At 39.6% G+C, this 18,706-nt stretch overlaps 1 protein-coding gene across 2 annotated transcripts in view; it reads left to right on the top strand.

Annotated features, from left to right (window-relative positions):
* The first annotated feature begins 9,267 nt into the window (after positions 1 to 9,267).
* Positions 9,268 to 18,706, top strand: part of LOC146667450 (glutamate receptor 2-like) — a 114,823-nt gene continuing 105,384 nt past the window's right edge. For both annotated transcript variants that reach the window (XM_085409122.1, XM_085409121.1), the window contains exon 1: positions 9,268 to 9,474. In XM_085409122.1, coding sequence (XP_085265248.1) covers positions 9,369 to 9,474 — 106 coding nt within the window. In that variant the 5' untranslated portion in view covers positions 9,268 to 9,368. The remainder of the gene's footprint in view (positions 9,475 to 18,706) is intronic.

Below are 18,706 nucleotides of genomic sequence, written 5' to 3'. Positions count from 1 at the left end.
AAACTAGCAGTCTGAAAACAAATGCTCTATTGTGGAGTCTGGGTCCTCAAGACCTTGTATGTGAGGAGCAGGATTTTGAATTCAATTTGGGATTTAACAGGGAGCCAATGAAGAGAAGCCAATGTAGTCCCTGTCAGGACTCTTGCTGCAGCACTTTGGATTAACTGAAGGCTTTTCAGGGAGTTTTCAGGACATCCTGATAGTAATGAATTACAGTAGTCCAGCCTAGAAGTAATAAATGCATGAGCTAGCTTTTGAGCGTGACTCTAAGACAGAATCTTTCTAATTTCAGAGAGATTGCCCAATTCGAAGAAAGCAGTCCTACAAATGTTTTTAATATGTGCATTGAAGGACATATCCTGGTCAAAAACGACTCCAGTATTCCTCACAGTGTTAATGGTAGGTCCACTACTAGTGCCCTGTAATTTAATGCCATCCATAGCAAGAATCTGGTTAGATACCATATTTCTAACAGTCTTTTAGGCCACAGTAGAGTAAAAGAAAATTAGAGGTCATCCAGGTCTTTACTTTTATAAGAAATTCCTGCAATCTAATTGGTGTGTGCTATCTAACTTACTACTACGGATAATGCCAAAGGCAAGCATGGATAATGTAAACAGAATTGGTGTTAGTACACAAAGTGTGGCATCCATAACTAACGACTCTCCATTTACATAAACAAATTGGAGTCTGTTAGATAGATATGATCCAAATCCCTGCAGTACAGAACTTTTAATATCTTTAGCATGCTCTAATTGCTGTAATAAAATATTATGGTGAACAGTATCAAACACTGCACTGAGGTCTAGCAGGACAAGCACTGAGATGAGTCCACTGTCAGAGGCCATGAGAAGATCATTTGTAACCTTCACTAAAGCTGTTTCTGTGCTGTGATGAGCTCTGAAACCTGACTGAAACTCTTCAAATAAACCATTCCTCTGCAGATGATCTTGTTAAATGTTTTACAACTACTCTTTGAAGAATCTCATTAGGAACTGTCAGGAATGACAAGCGTGTGGGGCTTATATTGACTACTGAGTACCATGTTGAGTGGAAGGAACTAAATTCTGTCAAAATCAACTAGCCAGCACCATAATTTTTTTACTTCGATTTTCAGGGTGCGTTTGAATCCATATTTAGATCTGATGCATTTTCAAAGTGGTCCTTTAATTTTTTGCGCAGTGTAACTATTAACTATTTGTTCTAGTGTGATCTTTTTGATACCTACATCTCACTAGAGACTTGACATTTAGGCTTATTGTCCCGTGTGCAATCCTATTACAAAACAAGGAACAATTGCTGCTGCTGAATATTTCTCTGTTATTTTTAATACACACATACATATATTGTGTTCTTTTTTTTCTTAATTTGAAAAACCGTATGCAAAATGCAAGGAGTTAATGTTACATAGCATAACATTACAGAAAAACTACTCCAAAGTTTAATTTAACAATTATTAGTTCTTATGACACCTTGCTTTTTATGAATAACTTCATGCTATCTGTACTTTGTAACATAAAGTGTAATCAGCTCAGTCAGTAACATTCCAGTATGTAAAGATATAATCATACAAAGGGAAGAAACTCTTCACTTAAAATGCCAAATAGAAAACTGTGGAGATGTGATTTAAATGAATGGGCAAGAACAGGAAACGAATCAGAAATATTTCCATGTGGCTCTGACTCTGAATCAAATACATATATAGTAGACTGATGGCATTATGCAATATGTCAAATTTCACTAAAGATCGATGATATATCTTTTTGCTGGAGTGTTCTAACTAACTGCTAGAGTACTTTGACGTTAGATTGCACAGTTTTAAGTACCAGCTAAGCTTGACTGCCAGTTGCTAAATTGTTTGCTATGCCCTTTCTTAAAATATATATTGCCATGATATATATTTCAGAAGTACTGTCTTCCCAGCACTGCAAAGAACTTGAATCATTTTTGTGGAAGTGAATAAAATTTTCTTTTCCCCAAGAAGAGATGTGCTGTATTTGTTTTTTGCTTGTTTTTTGTTTGTTTGTTTTATTTATTTTTAAACACAAACAAAATAAACACAACGTGAAGCAGTTCACATTCTCAAAGAAAATGTACCCATGGTAACAATGGCAATAAATTCAAGAAGACAGCAAAACCATTTAGGTCCCCTAAGCCTTTTCAGCATCTTTTGTTTGTCCTTCAGTATTTTTAGTATAAGATCTGAAATTGAGCTCTCTTTACCTTATTTCTCTTTAATCTGTAGCATTTGGACTTTAGAGTGTTTTTGGCATTAGAAAACTGAGGTTAAGTAATATTTTTATTGTTAAAACAAAGCCAAATCCAAGACACTTCAGGCAGTGTGTAAAATGTAAACTACAGAATACAGTTTAAACTGAGGAACTGGTCCATTTTAAGAAAAAACAGAGCTGCTAATCAGTCCTGGGTCTTCTTTGTCATGTTTTTTGGCTCATGATGGGCCAGATGTTTTCAGCTGCCAACAGGTCTGGAAGTAGGCAAACCAGTCCAACAACTTTTCTAATATGAAACCTTAGTGTTTTAGTGGATGCAGTATAGCGTTTAGCATTATCTTGCTGAATATCATGTATATGAATTATACATCTGAAAAAGGTGTAATCTGGATGGGCGCATATGTTATTCTAAAACTGTATATGGATTTTAGGATTGGTGGAGCCACCTACTCCCTTCTCTCAAAATAGATTACAATGTCATCTGCAAACACTATAATCCTATATTATATCCTATATTCCTGCCCAACCACATCTGTCAGGCTTTCCATCAGCAGTGCAAACATAAAGGAGCTCAGAGCAGATCACTGATGTTGTCCCACCCCCACATTGAACCCATCTGTAATTTCTCCCTCACACCTAAACACTGACTTTTTCTTTTCTTGGTACCCTAATATGTGCTTTCTCTAGACCCACAAAAATACAATGAAGCTCCTTCTGACCTTCTCTATACTTCTGCATCAACACTTTGACAGCAAACATTGCATCTGATCAGTGAGGAGCAATATAATGCCTACTGCAGCTCACTGATCATAACCTTTCTTCTTAACCCAGCTTTAACAGCTAGGTTTAAAAGTATGCTTCTTCTCCATTCTACATCCCAAATGTGTTCTGTTGGTCTGAGGTCAGGACTTCGTGCCAGTCAAATTCATTCACACCAAATCTGCTCATCCATGTCTTTATGGACCTTGCAGGTCCATGTTTGAACAGGAAGGGGCTATCTTCAAACATTTTCTGCAAAGTTGGGAGAATGAAGTTGTCCAAAATGTCTTGGTTAGAGATACTGGCCTAAATTACTGGATTGGATATCGGAGAGAAATAAAAAATGTAATCTGATCCATTAAATGTCACGAAAGCACCTCACAAAACTTGTGACATGGCGTAACTCGGCTCATAACCTTAGCACGTCGGAGCAGTATGGATCACGTGATAGAGCGGCTGTGGCGTGTGAGACCTGTCAGCGGTCTGGTTGAGCATTTGGAGCCTCGCTACCAACCCGGCATTTCATCTCCGACAAAGTTATCCCCGAGAGAAGTAAAGCAAGTATGTAAGTTCATCTCTGAATGTTTGTAAAGTATTCCCACGTCAAGCTTAACAACCGATATATGGAGCGACTGCTTCTTCTCTCTCCCTCCCTCTCCTGCTGCTACTTCAATCATGAAACTGCTTAATGATCAGCTGATCTGCTTTTCTGTCGCGACTCCGTCTCTCTTGTTTGTTTATCGCCCACTTTGCACCAGAAAGAGGAAACCAGCGGATAAACAACAGCAGCATCTTTAACCTTGATAAGCTGTTGTTAGAATTTATTTAATATTACTTTCTACAGGGAGTGCAGAATTATTTGGCAAATGAGTATTTTGTCCACATCAACCTCTTCATGCATGTTGTCTTACTCCAAGCTGTATAGGCTCGAAAGCCTACTACCAATTAAGCATATTAGGTGATGTGCATCTCTGTAATGAGAAGGGGTGTGGTCTAATGACATCAACACCCTATATCAGGTGTGCATAATTATTAGGCAACGTCCTTTCCTTTGGCAAAATGGGTCAAAAGAAGGACTTGACAGGCTCAGAAAAGTCAAAAATAGTGAGATATCTTGCAGAGGGATGCAGCAGTCTCAAAATTGCAAAGCTTCTGAAGCGTGATCATCGAACAATCAAGCGTTTCATTCTAAATAGTCAACAGGGTCGCGAGAAGCGTGTGGAAAAACCAAGGCGCAAAATAACTGCCCATGAACTGAGAAAAGTCAAGCGTGCAGCTGCCAAGATGCCACTTGCCACCAGTTTGGCCATATTTCAAAGCTGCAACATCACTGGAGTGCCCAAAAGCACAAGGTGTGCAATACTCAGAGACATGGCCAAGGTAAGAAAGGCTGAAAGACGACCACCACTGAACAAGACACACAAGCTGAAACGTCAAGACTGGGCCAAGAAATATCTCAAGACTGGTTTTTCTAAGGTTTTATGGACTGATGAAATGAGAGTGAGTCTTGATGGGCCAGATGGATGGGCCCGTGGATTGGTAAAGGGCAGAGAGCTCCAGTCCGACTCAGACGCCAGCAAGGTGGAGGTGGAGTACTGGTTTGGGCTGGTATCATCAAAGATGAGCTTGTGGGGCCTTTTCGGGTTGAGGATGGAGTCAAGCTCAACTCCCAGTCCTACTGCCAGTTTCTGGAAGACACCTTCTTCAAGCAGTGGTACAGGAAGAAGTCTGCATCCTTCAAGAAAAACATGATTTTCATGCAGGACAATGCTCCATCACACGCGTCCAAGTACTCCACAGCGTGGCTGCAAGAAAGGGTATAAAAGAAGAAAAACTAATGACATGGCCTCCTTGTTCACCTGATCTGAACCCCATTGAGAACCTGTGGTCCATCATCAAATGTGAGATTTACAAGGAGGGAAAACAGTACACCTCTCTGAACAGTGTCTGGGAGGCTGTGGTTGCTGCTGCACGCAATGTTGATGGTGAACAGATCAAAACACTGACAGAATCCATGGATGGCAGGCTTTTGAGTGTCCTTGCAAAGAAAGGTGGCTATATTGGTCGCTGATTTGTTTTTGTTTTGTTTTTGAATGTCAGAAATGTATATTTGTGAATGTGGAGATGTTATATTGGTTTCACTGGTAAAAATAAATAATTGTAATGGGTATATATTTGTTTTTTGTTAAGTTGCCTAATAATTCTGCACAGTAATAGTCACCTGCACACACAGATATCCCCCTAAAATAGCTAAAACTAAAAACAAACTAAAAACTACTTCCAAAAACATTCAGCTTTGATATTAATGAGTTTTTTGGGTTCATTGAGAACATGGTTATTGTTCAATAATAAAAATTATTCCTCCACCCTAGAGCTCCTCACTCAGCCCTTGTTATTTCACAAGCATCTCGTGTTCCTTTTCCTCATGTTGCCATCACTACATGTTGCTACACTATAGCCTTCTTCCTCTGGTCATCCACCATCACCATTTGTCCATTTGTAAAAGTCCCACAGGATGTTAGCTCGATCATTCTCAACTGCCCTAGGGAACGGGACTTCCGGGCCATGTTCTGTACAGATAATCCTGTGCCGAATGTGTTTCACTAAAGGATAATAAGTGAATGTCCACAATTTAAACTTTAATTGCAGGGGATTATACTAAAGCAATTTAGCAAATAGTAATAATGACAAAACAATAACCAAATCACTTAATCTATACTTATATAACTTACCTACTCTGAGCTAATGCTGATTTTGTTCTTATCTTTGGTGAAGAGAGGTTGGAGAGAGAATGAGCACAACCAGACCTAAAGTTGCACTTATCCCTTTGTTTCCAAGTAGATGATCATCTCCAAACAGCTGGCCATCCAGTGGAAGTATAATGTAAACCAAAATCCTTGTGAATTAACCACATAACATGGAAAAAATGAGATGCGATGGAAAGACAAAAATTACAAGATCAATTCACAGGTTCACAGATTGTGCTGCTGTTTTCACACTCGCATCCCTGCTGGAATTTTAACTTGAACCTCTTAGATCTAATCTTCTGAACTGCTCATCTTACAGAAGACAAAAAGGAAAGAACCCAAATCTCTATTACAGCCCACTTTTCTCCCCCCTCTCATGCTAGCCATCACATCTTCATATTTTGGTCATTCAGTCAAGCTGTTTACGTCTAATCATCCAGTGTCCACCCACACCCTATCTATCAGTCTCTGTTTATCCAGCTTTAACACAAAGTTTAACCTTTAAAACCACTTTATTACATATTCTTTGTTATTTCTAGTATAGAGAGTTCACATCACATTTAAATATTCAGTCACACATGGATATAATTTATTCTGTTTCATTCAGTTTATGTAATTCAGATTTGTTTTTAGCACATTTTCACATGAACATTTATTGTAACATAATTCCTTTATAATTCAAATACAGAAGATAACACTTTCTTTTCATAATGTTTGTCAATCAACGTTTATTTATTTTTAAAATTTATTTTAGTCAACTTCTTTTATAAAATCATACATTTTGTGAGCCAGACATTCACTGAAATTAGTGGCTCCAGTGTGTCATGTTGACCCATCCTGCACCAAACACACACACACACACACACACACACACACACACACACACACACACACACACACACACACACACACACACACACACACACACACACACACACACCAAGGTCAGACTCTGTACAGGCTCTCAGTGAGGCCAGTTATTAGAATCACATTTATTGATTTATTATACTAGTTAACTTAAACATTTTTATTTTTATTTATTTTATTTCGATTCAACATGCCAGTATTGACCAATTGAACATATTTACATTTGCTGTGTTACAGTTTGATCAGTTTTAAGCGATTGCAGTAGTAAAACCTCATATAAATCCTGGTTCTGTGTTTAACAATTATTGTTCTGATTCAGGATTTTGTGTGACAACACAGTTATTGTCTTCCTGCATTCCTGGCTCATGTGCACACACGCACAATCACAGACACAATACTGAGCCATTAGAACATTTTCACTACTCAAACAACATTTCACATTTATATATAGATCTAACTAATTTTGATTTATCTTTGAGTAAGAATCCAAATGCCTTATTATTAGGACATACAGAAAAGCTCTGTTTTTGCACTTGGATCATTTTCAGTCACATAAGGCTGGATTTTAAGATCTATATCACAGCTAACGGAGGGTACTCCGTTAGCTGTGATATAGAGGTAGCCGGGCGTTGGGTGGGGATGGCTTCAGTCTCTTTTTGCCCTACGTAACACGGCAATATACAGTGGGGCAAAAAAGTATTTAGTCAGCCACCGATTGTGCAAGTTCCCCCACCTAAAATGATGACAGAGGTCAGTAATTTGCACCAGAGGTACACTTCAACTGTGAGAGACAGAATGTGAAAAAAAAATCCATGAATCCACATGGTAGGATTTGTAAAGAATTTATTGGTAAATCAGGGTGGAAAATAAGTATTTGGTCAATAACAAAAATACAACTCAATACTTTGTAACATAACCTTTGTTGGCAATAACAGAGGTCAAACGTTTACTATAGGTCTTTACCAGGTTTGCACACACAGTAGCTGGTATTTTGGCCCATTCCTCCATGCAGATCTTCTCGAGAGCAGTGATGTTTTGGGGCTGTCGCCGAGCAACACGGACTTTCAACTCCCGCCACAGATTTTCTATGGGGTTGAGGTCTGGAGACTGGCTAGGCCACTCCAGGACTTTCAAATGCTTCTTACGGAGCCACTCCTTTGTTGCCCGGGCGGTGTGTTTTGGATCATTGTCATGTTGGAAGACCCAGCCTCGTTTCATCTTCAAAGTTCTCACTGATGGAAGGAGGTTTTGGCTCAAAATCTCACGATACATGGCCCCATTCATTCTGTCCTTAACACGGATCAGTCGTCCTGTCCCCTTGGCAGAAAAACAGCCCCGTAGCATGATGTTTCCACCCCCATGCTTCACAGTAGGTATGGTGTTCTTGGGATGCAACTCAGTATTCTTCTTCCTCCAAACACGACGAGTTGAGTTTATACCAAAAAGTTCTACTTTGGTTTCATCTGACCACATGACATTCTCCCAATCCTCTGCTGTATCATCCATGTGCTCTCTGGCAAACTTCAGACGGGCCTGGACATGCACTGGCTTCAGCAGCGGAACACGTCTGGCACTGCGGGATTTGATTCCCTGCCGTTGTAGTGTGTTACTGATGGTGACCTTTGTTACTTTGGTCCCAGCTCTCTGCAGGTCATTCACCAGGTCCCCCCGTGTGGTTCTGGGATCTTTGCTCACCGTTCTCATGATCATTTTGACCCCACGGGATGAGATCTTGCGTGGAGCCCCAGATCGAGGGAGATTATCAGTGGTCTTGTATGTCTTCCATTTTCTGATGATTGCTCCCACAGTTGATTTTTTCACACCAAGCTGCTTGCCTATTGTAGATTCACTCTTCCCAGTCTGGTGCAGGTCTACAATACTTTTCCTGGTGTCCTTCGAAAGCTCTTTGGTCTTGGCCATGGCGGAGTTTGGAGTCTGACTGTTTGAGGCTGTGGACAGGTGTCTTTTATACAGATGATGAGTTCAAACAGGTGCCATTCATACAGGTAACGAGTGGGGGACAGAAAAGCTTCTTACAGAAGACGTTACAGGTCTGTGAGAGCCAGAGATTTTCCTTGTTTGAGGTGACCAAATACTTATTTTCCACCCTAATTTACGAATAAATTCTTTACAAATCCTACCATGTGAATTCATGGATTTTCTTTTCACATTCTGTCTCTCACAGTTGAAGTGTACCTCTGGTGCAAATTACTGACCTCTGTCATCATTTTAAGTGGGGGAACTTGCACAATCGGTGGCTGACTAAATACTTTTTTGCCCCACTGTATATAGACACAGCTGCTATACAGCAATGTGAAAATACATAGTAACATATTTAAAGGCGCATGTAATGATTACGATAATAAAAAAAAGACAGAAGGAAATCATAATTATAATGTATATAATATAATTATTATAATAGTGTTTAGGCACTGCTTAATGCAATTAGAAATTAGTTATTGTAAAAATTCCCAGTGTGCATCTGTTATGTTAGAATTTGTGTCAGCCTCCTCGAGCGGAGGTTTATAATAACCTCATGTGCAGCAGTCGGCTGCTCTCGGTTCTCTCTCGTGCTTCATCGGCATTCCTGGGCAATTCAGTGCGCGCGCCCTCAAGTCCAGCTTCAGCAGCAGCACGCGCACCTCAGGCGACAGGATCGCGCATCTGCAGAGCCCGACACGTTTCTAAATAACACCGGAATAACGCCATGAGATTACATCGTCTTTGATGGAGGTGATGTTTTGGTAGGAACCTCTATCGTAAGATGCTGTGGTGTTGTGCGAGGATCCTGAACACCACAATGAAGCTGCTATTTTTGGTGGCACTCTTATGGCGCGGGGCATTGTGCGGATCTCCGAGCGTCCAGATTGGTAGGATTTTTATATCTGTCGTCGCCCGATCGTTGTCATCCTCACCTTTCCTGTTCCAGCGTGTATTAAAGCTCGTCTTTTACCCGTTCAAACCTATCCTTTTCATTGTCTTTTCGTGTCTTCTTTATTGGCCCGTGGGCCTCTCTCATCTCCATCCTCTTTATACTGCTGTCAGTAACGCCAGGCCTCGTGATTGCACGGCTGCTGCTGCTGCAGTGTTCTAATTGAGTTAATACGTTCATCATTTAAATAGTAAACTAAATAGATCAAAAAATAAAAGGAATTATATGCGTCCCAAACGTCTTGCTAACAATGCAGCATTCCGTCAATCTGCAATTGCTCCTGTGTGCACAGAAGTCTTAATGGTGCTGTCATAGGGACAAGTGAAGATCTAAGCTCACTGAAACGCAGCACATGAGACTTATTTCCTGAACTGCATTTCTTGTTGGACCTATATCCATCAAGCCCTTAGTGGAAGTGGGTGATTTTCAGCATTTCATTAAAATGTTAGAATAAGCTATAATGAACATTACTGGTTGTTTGTGTAAAGTTTTCCATTATTACACTTAGTTAGCTTTCAAATCTACAGTATTTTATGCTATTCAGAGTTTTTCCTCCTCAGTCACATTACACTGCTTTTACATTTGAACTATAAATCTCATACTTTACACTTTACATACTTTACATTTACTTTACATACATGATGCAGTGCTGGAAAATCTTTTTAAAAAAATGTTTTTTAAATATCACAGCAGCCCTTTCTCTGTGGAGTAGGTATGTTTTTCCATCTGAACTTAAAATTTTGGTTCAGCTGGATTGTTTGGCTCGTATTTAGTAAGACAAGGTTGGAGTAGACTAAAACATACATTTATATTTTGAACAAATTTTAAATTATATTTGAAACTTTTATAAGACATTGTTGTACCAATTCTGTCTTCTGAGGACTGCATAAGTCTAAAAATGTAGCTTTTCACAAAAAGCTACTTCCACACCTTGGTTAAGGTTTATTAAAATTTATTAATGTAACGTTGCAAACAATAATTTCACTATGAGAGTATTGAAAATGTTATTGAAAATGTTACTTAAATATTTCTGGAAAATATGCAAACATTAGAAAAATATCTCTTTTAAATTTCTGGCATTTTACAATATTATTTTTGCAAACATGAGCCTTTGGGTTAAAGGCTCATTCTTGTATCACTCTCTTCCACCCTAAAGAGGACTATGGATCACTAAGCATCACTCCAGTTCTTTTTGCCCTCAGCCCATGTAGTATGCTTCTGATGATGTCTGATTTAGGAGTGACATGGCATTAATAATGTGATAGCTATAGCAGGAGCGTGTCTAAAGAGGGGTGTTGGGTGGCAAAGGTTTTGCCAAATAACTGATTTTGTGAGACACACTACTTAAAAAATGGTAAAACACTTAGGATCTATCAATATGTTAAACGTGTTAGCTCACCATTTCCGTTACTGGTAGTCCAGAAGTCCAGCTCCCAAAGACAACAACTAACTGTGGCCATCAAGAGGGCAGTAAATTATAGGATTAAGACTGGCACTTAATGACACTTAAAGACTATATGGAGGCAATGAAAGGTATTTTCCCCAAAGTTTTTCCATTTTACTATATGACGAATTAGTCCAGCATTTCAAAGTATAAATGCTTGCAAAGATATGAACTCAAACACTGCTGATTTTGTAGTCTGGCCATTTGACAATATTTACTCTAAACCTGCAAGGGGCTCTTAAATAGAAAAAAAATCAATTGTGAAATAAGACAAAATTATACATTTCTTAAGCAGAGGGTTTGCTGACCTATCTATAATGGGCAGCTTATCTGCCACATCAAGACAGTTCCACAAAGTCTCCAGATGCTACTGCTGATATGGGTCTGTGAATGCAATCAGGCAGAAGAGAAGTATCTTTGGGCTGATTAAGGAATGGGAGCTTTAGAAAAATGATTATATATTCTAACCTAACGGAGACAGAGAAGCAGACATTATATATGTATACTTCAAAGGATTTATATTTCATGTGCTATGATGAAAACACATGAAATATCAATAGTAATTTAAAAAAAATTATTAATTTAAAGGGGAAGGAAGAAGAAGAAGAAGAAGTAAAAAATACTTAAAAATCTACCAAACTGTGCTGGTGCTTCCCATAGACTAAATTGTGTTTATTCATAGGCATGAAGTCCATTTCCTTATTTAACATCAAGCAAGTAATTTATATACTTAGCAATGAATAACATGGCCCCTAGAATAATAATGTAGTCTTGCAAGACCCAGCTGCTGTGTCCACATGACAGAATTGGTAGTCTGATGCTAATAAGACACAAACCCTAAATACCTCAGCTTAACACCTAACCCCTTAACCCAACTCTAACCACAATGCCACGGCTGCCAGAGGTAAGGCGAGATCAGAGAAAGGGTATGATAACCGTCTGAATAAATGCTGAGCATAAAAGTTGAATGAAAATATAATTTTCTTAATTTTCATGTTTAAGAATTTCAGGTTATTACCTTATTACCTTCCCTGGATTTTTAAAATATTTTAACTAGTGAAATCTCAGATATTGTAATGTATTTCTTTCAAATTATAGATCTAAATTAAGAAAGGGAAATATAAATGTCATACTTTTATCTTTAATTGTTTTTAAGGTATATTCAAGAATGGCCTCAGATTCCAATGTGCCAAAATGGCCTGAAAACTATGATATATGAAGGTAAAAGCACATATGTTCAAACTTTGAACCAAAAGATTAACATTTTTAAGCAAATCACAGATAGTGAATCAGAAAATGTTCTAAAAATGTATATATTTGAAACATTAAAACAACACAGCTTTATACCAACTTTGAACCAACTTCCACAGGTTGGATATTACAACCTCAAAAGCAGTCTCTTTATTTTCTGTAATGTGACCAGAGGCACCACCTGCAAACTGAACCCCAAGATGCTCTCTGATGCTTTCATGAGAGTGGGAATGTGTTTGAATACTACATAGAAAGAACTTAGGCACAGGAAAAAGTGACTGCATGAATGTGTGAATGCACCATGTTGTATAAAGCTTGTTGAGTACTCAAGTACAGTAGAAAAGCACTATACAAGAACAGTGCATTTACCAATCCTACTTTATGACTAGCCTATGTAAAGACGTCACACATTACCTTATAGAGGACTCCGTGCAAATCCTTGAAGCAGCATTCTGGACAGTAATTGAGGTATGACAGCATGTATGAACATTTCCATTTCACCTGAAGTTCTGGAATGCATGACTTGATGCCAGAGACAATCGTTCTAGTAGACAAACTACACAAAGTGTAGTGGAAATATTTGTATAAAGCTACTTAAAGACGCGCCCTTATTCCCACATGATCACCACTGCAGGAACCTCTGCATGTTTGATTTGGCACATTTTTATGCCAGATGCCTGTGTTGATGCAACCCGAGGGATTTGTCACCTCCCGGGATATAACAGGGGATTGTTCACTTTGTAGGCAAATGTTTAAACAATTACACTGTGGAGCCATAATTTAAAACATAATATTTCAGAAATATAGTATATTCTATACAATTTGTAGATTATAGTGTAGAATATCAGGTATGTGTACACATACAAGTAATTTAGCTTGTGTCCTTAACAGAGTAGACAAACAGACAATAGCAACATGACACAGAAAATAAAGCATATTTATATTTATATGTGCAGAGTGCAGATTCATCCATTCATTCTCTTCTGCTTATCCTTATGAGGGCCAAAGCCTATCCCAGCAACCATTGGACGAGAGGCGGGGTACCACTCTGGACAGGTTGCCAGTCTGTTGCAGACCTAAGACATAGATACAGACAAAAATTCACACTGTCATTCACACCTATGTGCAATTTAGAATCACCAGTTTACCTAATACCTCTAACTGCATGCAGCATACCCGGACAGAACCCACACAAACACGGGTAAAACATGAAAACTCCACATAGAAAGGCCCCGGCCACATAGTGGAGATGAAATCCAAGCCTTCTTGCTGTAAAGCAACAGTGCTAATCACTGTGCCACAGGTATATAATGAAATAAAATCATGAAATAAATGAGGTATGGATAACTGTCAATTATGTATACAGTATGTATTTCCAGATTTGTGAATATCCAGCCCTACATTTACTGTCACATTTGCACATATTGCCAATTTACAATCACCTGTTAAAATAATCCTGCTAAGTGGGGACTGTGGCACAACAGCTGAGTAACCACAGAGAACACGCACAGACATCCAAACTCCATACAGACAGCTAGATGGGCATGAGCTAATCACCACCAACACTAACATATCCTCCTTTCTTGTGTCCAGTAGGCTAGTTTATGTGTGTTTATTCTTAGATGGAGTCAGTTATGTCTTAAGTTTAAAAAAAATTTCTAGCCTTTGCTGTCTGGCAGCTTTTGCAATCAGAATTATGATCTGAATGCAGCGTGGTAACAAACACATTTTCTTTTCCAAGATGAGCTCTATAAATTCTCTCTTGGCTACTCTTGTTCATGTGCTTCTTTTACATGTTAAGTTGTTAATTTCTATGAACATTATTTCTGTTATTACAGTACATGTGTAACATAACAGTGTCAAAGCTGAAAAGTAGGAGAGAGAGAAAAAAAGGGCAGAAAATATATAAAAAGATAAAGAGAACAGAGAAGCAATAAATCGCCAAAAGCTGCAAGTTTAAGAAAAAAAAAACATACAAGAAAACAATCACAAACAGCACCCGGAAGAGAAAAACAAATCAACCGTCTTGTGTTGTGTGTGTGTGTGTGTGTGTGTGTGTGTGTGTGTGTGTGTGTGTGTGTGTGTGTGTGTGTATGTTTATGTGTATGCATAAGGTTCCTGGCTCCAGAATTGTCTGTGCAGCGGGTGCATATGTTTGAGTGTATAATGCCCACTTGGAACATGTATAGTGTGTTCTATGGAGAGGTTTGTGTAAGTTGTAAGTTGGGACTTGCAACATTTTGATCGTATTTAAGCATATGTGTGTCCAGGTAACCTTAATGGAGAGATCTCGCTCCCATTTGTCAGCTGGGCCCTATTTCAGGAAGCCGGTTTAGAAAACTCAGAGTGAAAAACGATACTCAGGGTTGAGTAACCCCGAACTGTCCAACTCGGAATATTCGGTTTCAGAAAGGCTGATAACAATTAGTTCAATCAACGCGGAGTTGCTTTAACCCCAAGTTAAGCGCGCGCACGAGGATACATAAAGCCCTGATTAGTGGAGCACAGATTAAGCGAGTCACCATGGAGACGGAGGGAAAGAAGGCGCGGTCAATGTATTTTACAGGCCGAAATTCTGATGGCAGCATATGCCGATAACATGCAAATTTTGCGGGAAAAAAGTAACGCAGCCTCAGCTGCAAAAGAAAGAGAGCATGCATGGCAAAACAAAGCCGACAGAGTCAATGCGTGAGTGTTAATTTAAACATTGATCTAGGGATTTCCACCCATTTAACACGTTATTTTATTTTATTTTATTTTATTTTTTATTTCATACATTTTATTTTGTGATGTGATGTGAGCGCAGGTGCAACCCAACAGGCCCCAAACGTTCCTGGCAGCAAGTAAAAATGAAATATAAAAATATAGTCCAAACAGGTAAGGTGTAATTGTATTATGAGCCATAGTGCTTGGTCTGTTTGTCCGATGTAAATCAATTGCAGTTAGACATTAATTTTCTTTCTGTAAGCACTTATTGAAATTATCTGAGCACATTACAAGTACATATTTGCTTACTCTGTATGCTCAAATGTGACCCGTTATAGCCAACAGAAAAAAAGCGGAGGCCTGAAAAACAGGTGGGGGTCCTCCTCCACCACCACTCACAGAGGCTGAGCAGTTGGCTTCCACATTTGTGATAATGTTGGTAGCATCACATATGATCTTCACAGTGCAGAGAACACAAATTAGCATCCATTACTATAATGAAATAATTTGTTAGTTTGAAATGCTACAGGGAACTATGTACCTGTACATTAATGCTGTGGAAAGACGTCCTGTTCACATAGTCTCCTTCATTTACTGAAGGAGCAATGATTGGAATGTGAGTGCCATCTACAGTGGGGCAAAAAAGTATTTAGTCAGCCACCGATTGTGCAAGTTCCCCCACCTAAAATGATGACAGAGGTCAGTAATTTGCACCAGAGGTACACTTCAACTGTGAGAGACAGAATGTGAAAAAAAAATCCATGAATCCACATGGTAGGATTTGTAAAGAATTTATTCGTAAATCAGGGTGGAAAATAAGTATTTGGTCAATAACAAAAATACAACTCAATACTTTGTAACATAACCGTTGTTGGCAATAACAGAGGTCAAACGTTTACTATAGGTCTTTACCAGGTTTGCACACACAGTAGCTGGTATTTTGGCCCATTCCTCCATGCAGATCTTCTCGAGAGCAGTGATGTTTTGGGGCTGTCGCCGAGCAACACGGACTTTCAACTCCCGCCACAGATTTTCTATGGGGTTGAGGTCTGGAGACTGGCTAGGCCACTCCAGGACTTTCAAATGCTTCTTACGGAGCCACTCCTTTGTTGCCCGGGCGGTGTGTTTTGGATCATTGTCATGTTGGAAGACCCAGCCTCGTTTCATCTTCAAAGTTCTCACTGATGGAAGGAGGTTTTGGCTCAAAATCTCACGATACATGGCCCCATTCATTCTGTCCTTAACACAGATCAGTCGTCCTGTCCCCTTGGCAGAAAAACAGCCCCATAGCATGATGTTTCCACCCCCATGCTTCACAGTAGGTATGGTGTTCTTGGGATGCAACTCAGTATTCTTCTTCCTCCAAACACGACGAGTTGAGTTTATACCAAAAAGTTCTACTTTGGTTTCATCTGACCACATGACATTCTCCCAATCCTCTGCTGTATCATCCATGTGCTCTCTGGCAAACTTCAGACGGGCCTGGACATGCACTGGCTTCAGCAGCGGAACACGTCTGGCACTGCGGGATTTGATTCCCTGCCGTTGTAGTGTGTTACTGATGGTGACCTTTGTTACTTTGGTCCCAGCTCTCTGCAGGTCATTCACCAGGTCCCCCCGTGTGGTTCTGGGATCTTTGCTCACCGTTCTCATGATCATTTTGACCCCACGGGATGAGATCTTGCGTGGAGCCCCACATCGAGGGAGATTATCAGTGGTCTTGTATGTCTTCCATTTTCTGATGATTGCTCCCACAGTTGATTTTTTCACACCAAGCTGCTTGCCTATTGTAGATTCACTCTTCCCAGTCTGGTGCAGGTCTACAATACTTTTCCTGGTGTCCTTCGAAAGCTCTTTGGTCTTGGCCATGGCGGAGTTTGGAGTCTGACTGTTTGAGGCTGTGGACAGGTGTCTTTTATACAGATGATGAGTTCAAACAGGTGCCATTCATACAGGTAACGAGTGGGGGACAGAAAAGCTTCTTACAGAAGACGTTACAGGTCTGTGAGAGCCAGAGATTTTCCTTGTTTGAGGTGACCAAATACTTATTTTCCACCCTAATTTACGAATAAATTCTTTACAAATCCTACCATGTGAATTCATGGATTTTTTTTCACATTCTGTCTCTCACAGTTGAAGTGTACCTCTGGTGCAAATTACTGACCTCTGTCATCATTTTAAGTGGGGGAACTTGCACAATCGGTGGCTGACTAAATACTTTTTTGCCCCACTGTATACAGCCAATCACGCCTGGGAACCGTGAGAATAAATGTAAAATTTAAGTAGTAGTTCAAATATCACCACATCATGAATTAAGTTTCGTTCATCCTGATACCTGCAATTTTGTGGCATCCCTCTTTGATAAATCTTGTGGGTCTATGACCGGGGAACACCACAAACGAGTACAGGAGACGTTTCAGTGCAACTGTAACATTCCTGACTGCCCGACAGACGGTAGCCTTGGAAACGTGCTCAGCGTCACCAATATTATACAGAAAGCTCCCGTTTGCAAAAAACCGAAGTGCAATACAAATAATATGTACAGAACTGAGAGGATGTCGGCGATGTGTCACATGAGCAATATTAGGCCTGAGGATGTTATGCAAATGAATTATAGATTGTGCTGAAAAACGGTAACGTTCACACAGAAAATCATCAGGAAATGATAAAATGTCCGAACGCGCTCTAATCACTCTCTCCCGGCGGAGAGCTCTGCGGAGAATTTGGGCTTCAACATCTACTGGCTCTTCAAGGAAGGAGCACGCCATGTCTGACACTTCCTACAGTCAGGTTTCCGACAAAGAGGCGGAGAAAGTCAGGGTTAGTTGAAGTAAACCTGCTAGGGGGCAGGTTAGCTTCACGGAGTGTGTCGTCATAGTAACTCACTCAGAATTAATCTAAACTCGCTTTGTGAAACCGAAAACCCAGAGTTTTCATTAACTCAGGGTATACTTACTCAGAGTTTGCACTAAACCGGCTTCCTGAAATAGGGCCCTGGAAGTAAAATTGAGTCATCGATTTTTAACAATAACATTTTTTGATAACAATTTAGGGATACAAAGATTTAAAAATGCTCTTGCCCATGTATGCATTTCTAAGTTCAGCTGACGGCTGTTTTCTGTACGATGGACTTGCTGATATTCAAGAAATTTACTGTTGCTGATTCCATAATTTGATAAAAGTTCTTTGAATGAAAATAAGTTTTCTCTTGAATAACATGTTCTGGACACACATTTGGATTGTTTCAAATGGTTGTCAGTTTGATGAGGTAAAGGAAGACTTTGTTTTTTTTAGAAATTCCCAGCAGGATGTCCAACTCGAAGTGTTTCTGCAAAGACTTTTAAGGCAGTTATGATTCTTAACTCTAGAGCTAATAAAAGGCAAATCAGAGATTTTTAATTTTCTACAGAATGCTTGTCCTAGGTCCAACCATGGGTTGTCTACTGAGCTTGATTTGATCCAATTTGAAGAACAGCAATCTACTGGCTAAGAAGTAGTGATAAAAGTTCCTCATCCAAGCTGTATATGATATCTTACCGAGTCCTTATACCGCTGCTTGCACCATGACCAGCTGCTGATGGTAGCTGGTGAAAGCATCTCCTCGGTGATAACAGCAAATAAGCAACAACCTAACGCTCACAATCCAGCACACATTGCAGAAACATCTTTGTGCCCAGATATTGTGATAATGTCAGAGGCCTCAAGACAGATAGCTCTGATAGAATTGATGGTTCCTTGGAGACCACATAGAGGGCATTTGGAAGGTAGC

The sequence above is a fragment of the Rhamphochromis longiceps genome, linkage group LG6 (assembly GCF_057381845.1).
Source record: "Rhamphochromis longiceps isolate RC_006_pf linkage group LG6, R_longiceps_female_GT1.1, whole genome shotgun sequence".
NCBI lineage: Eukaryota > Metazoa > Chordata > Actinopteri > Cichliformes > Cichlidae > Rhamphochromis > Rhamphochromis longiceps.
Note: the sequence above shows the minus strand (reverse complement) of the source record. Positions and strands in the feature narration are given on the sequence as shown.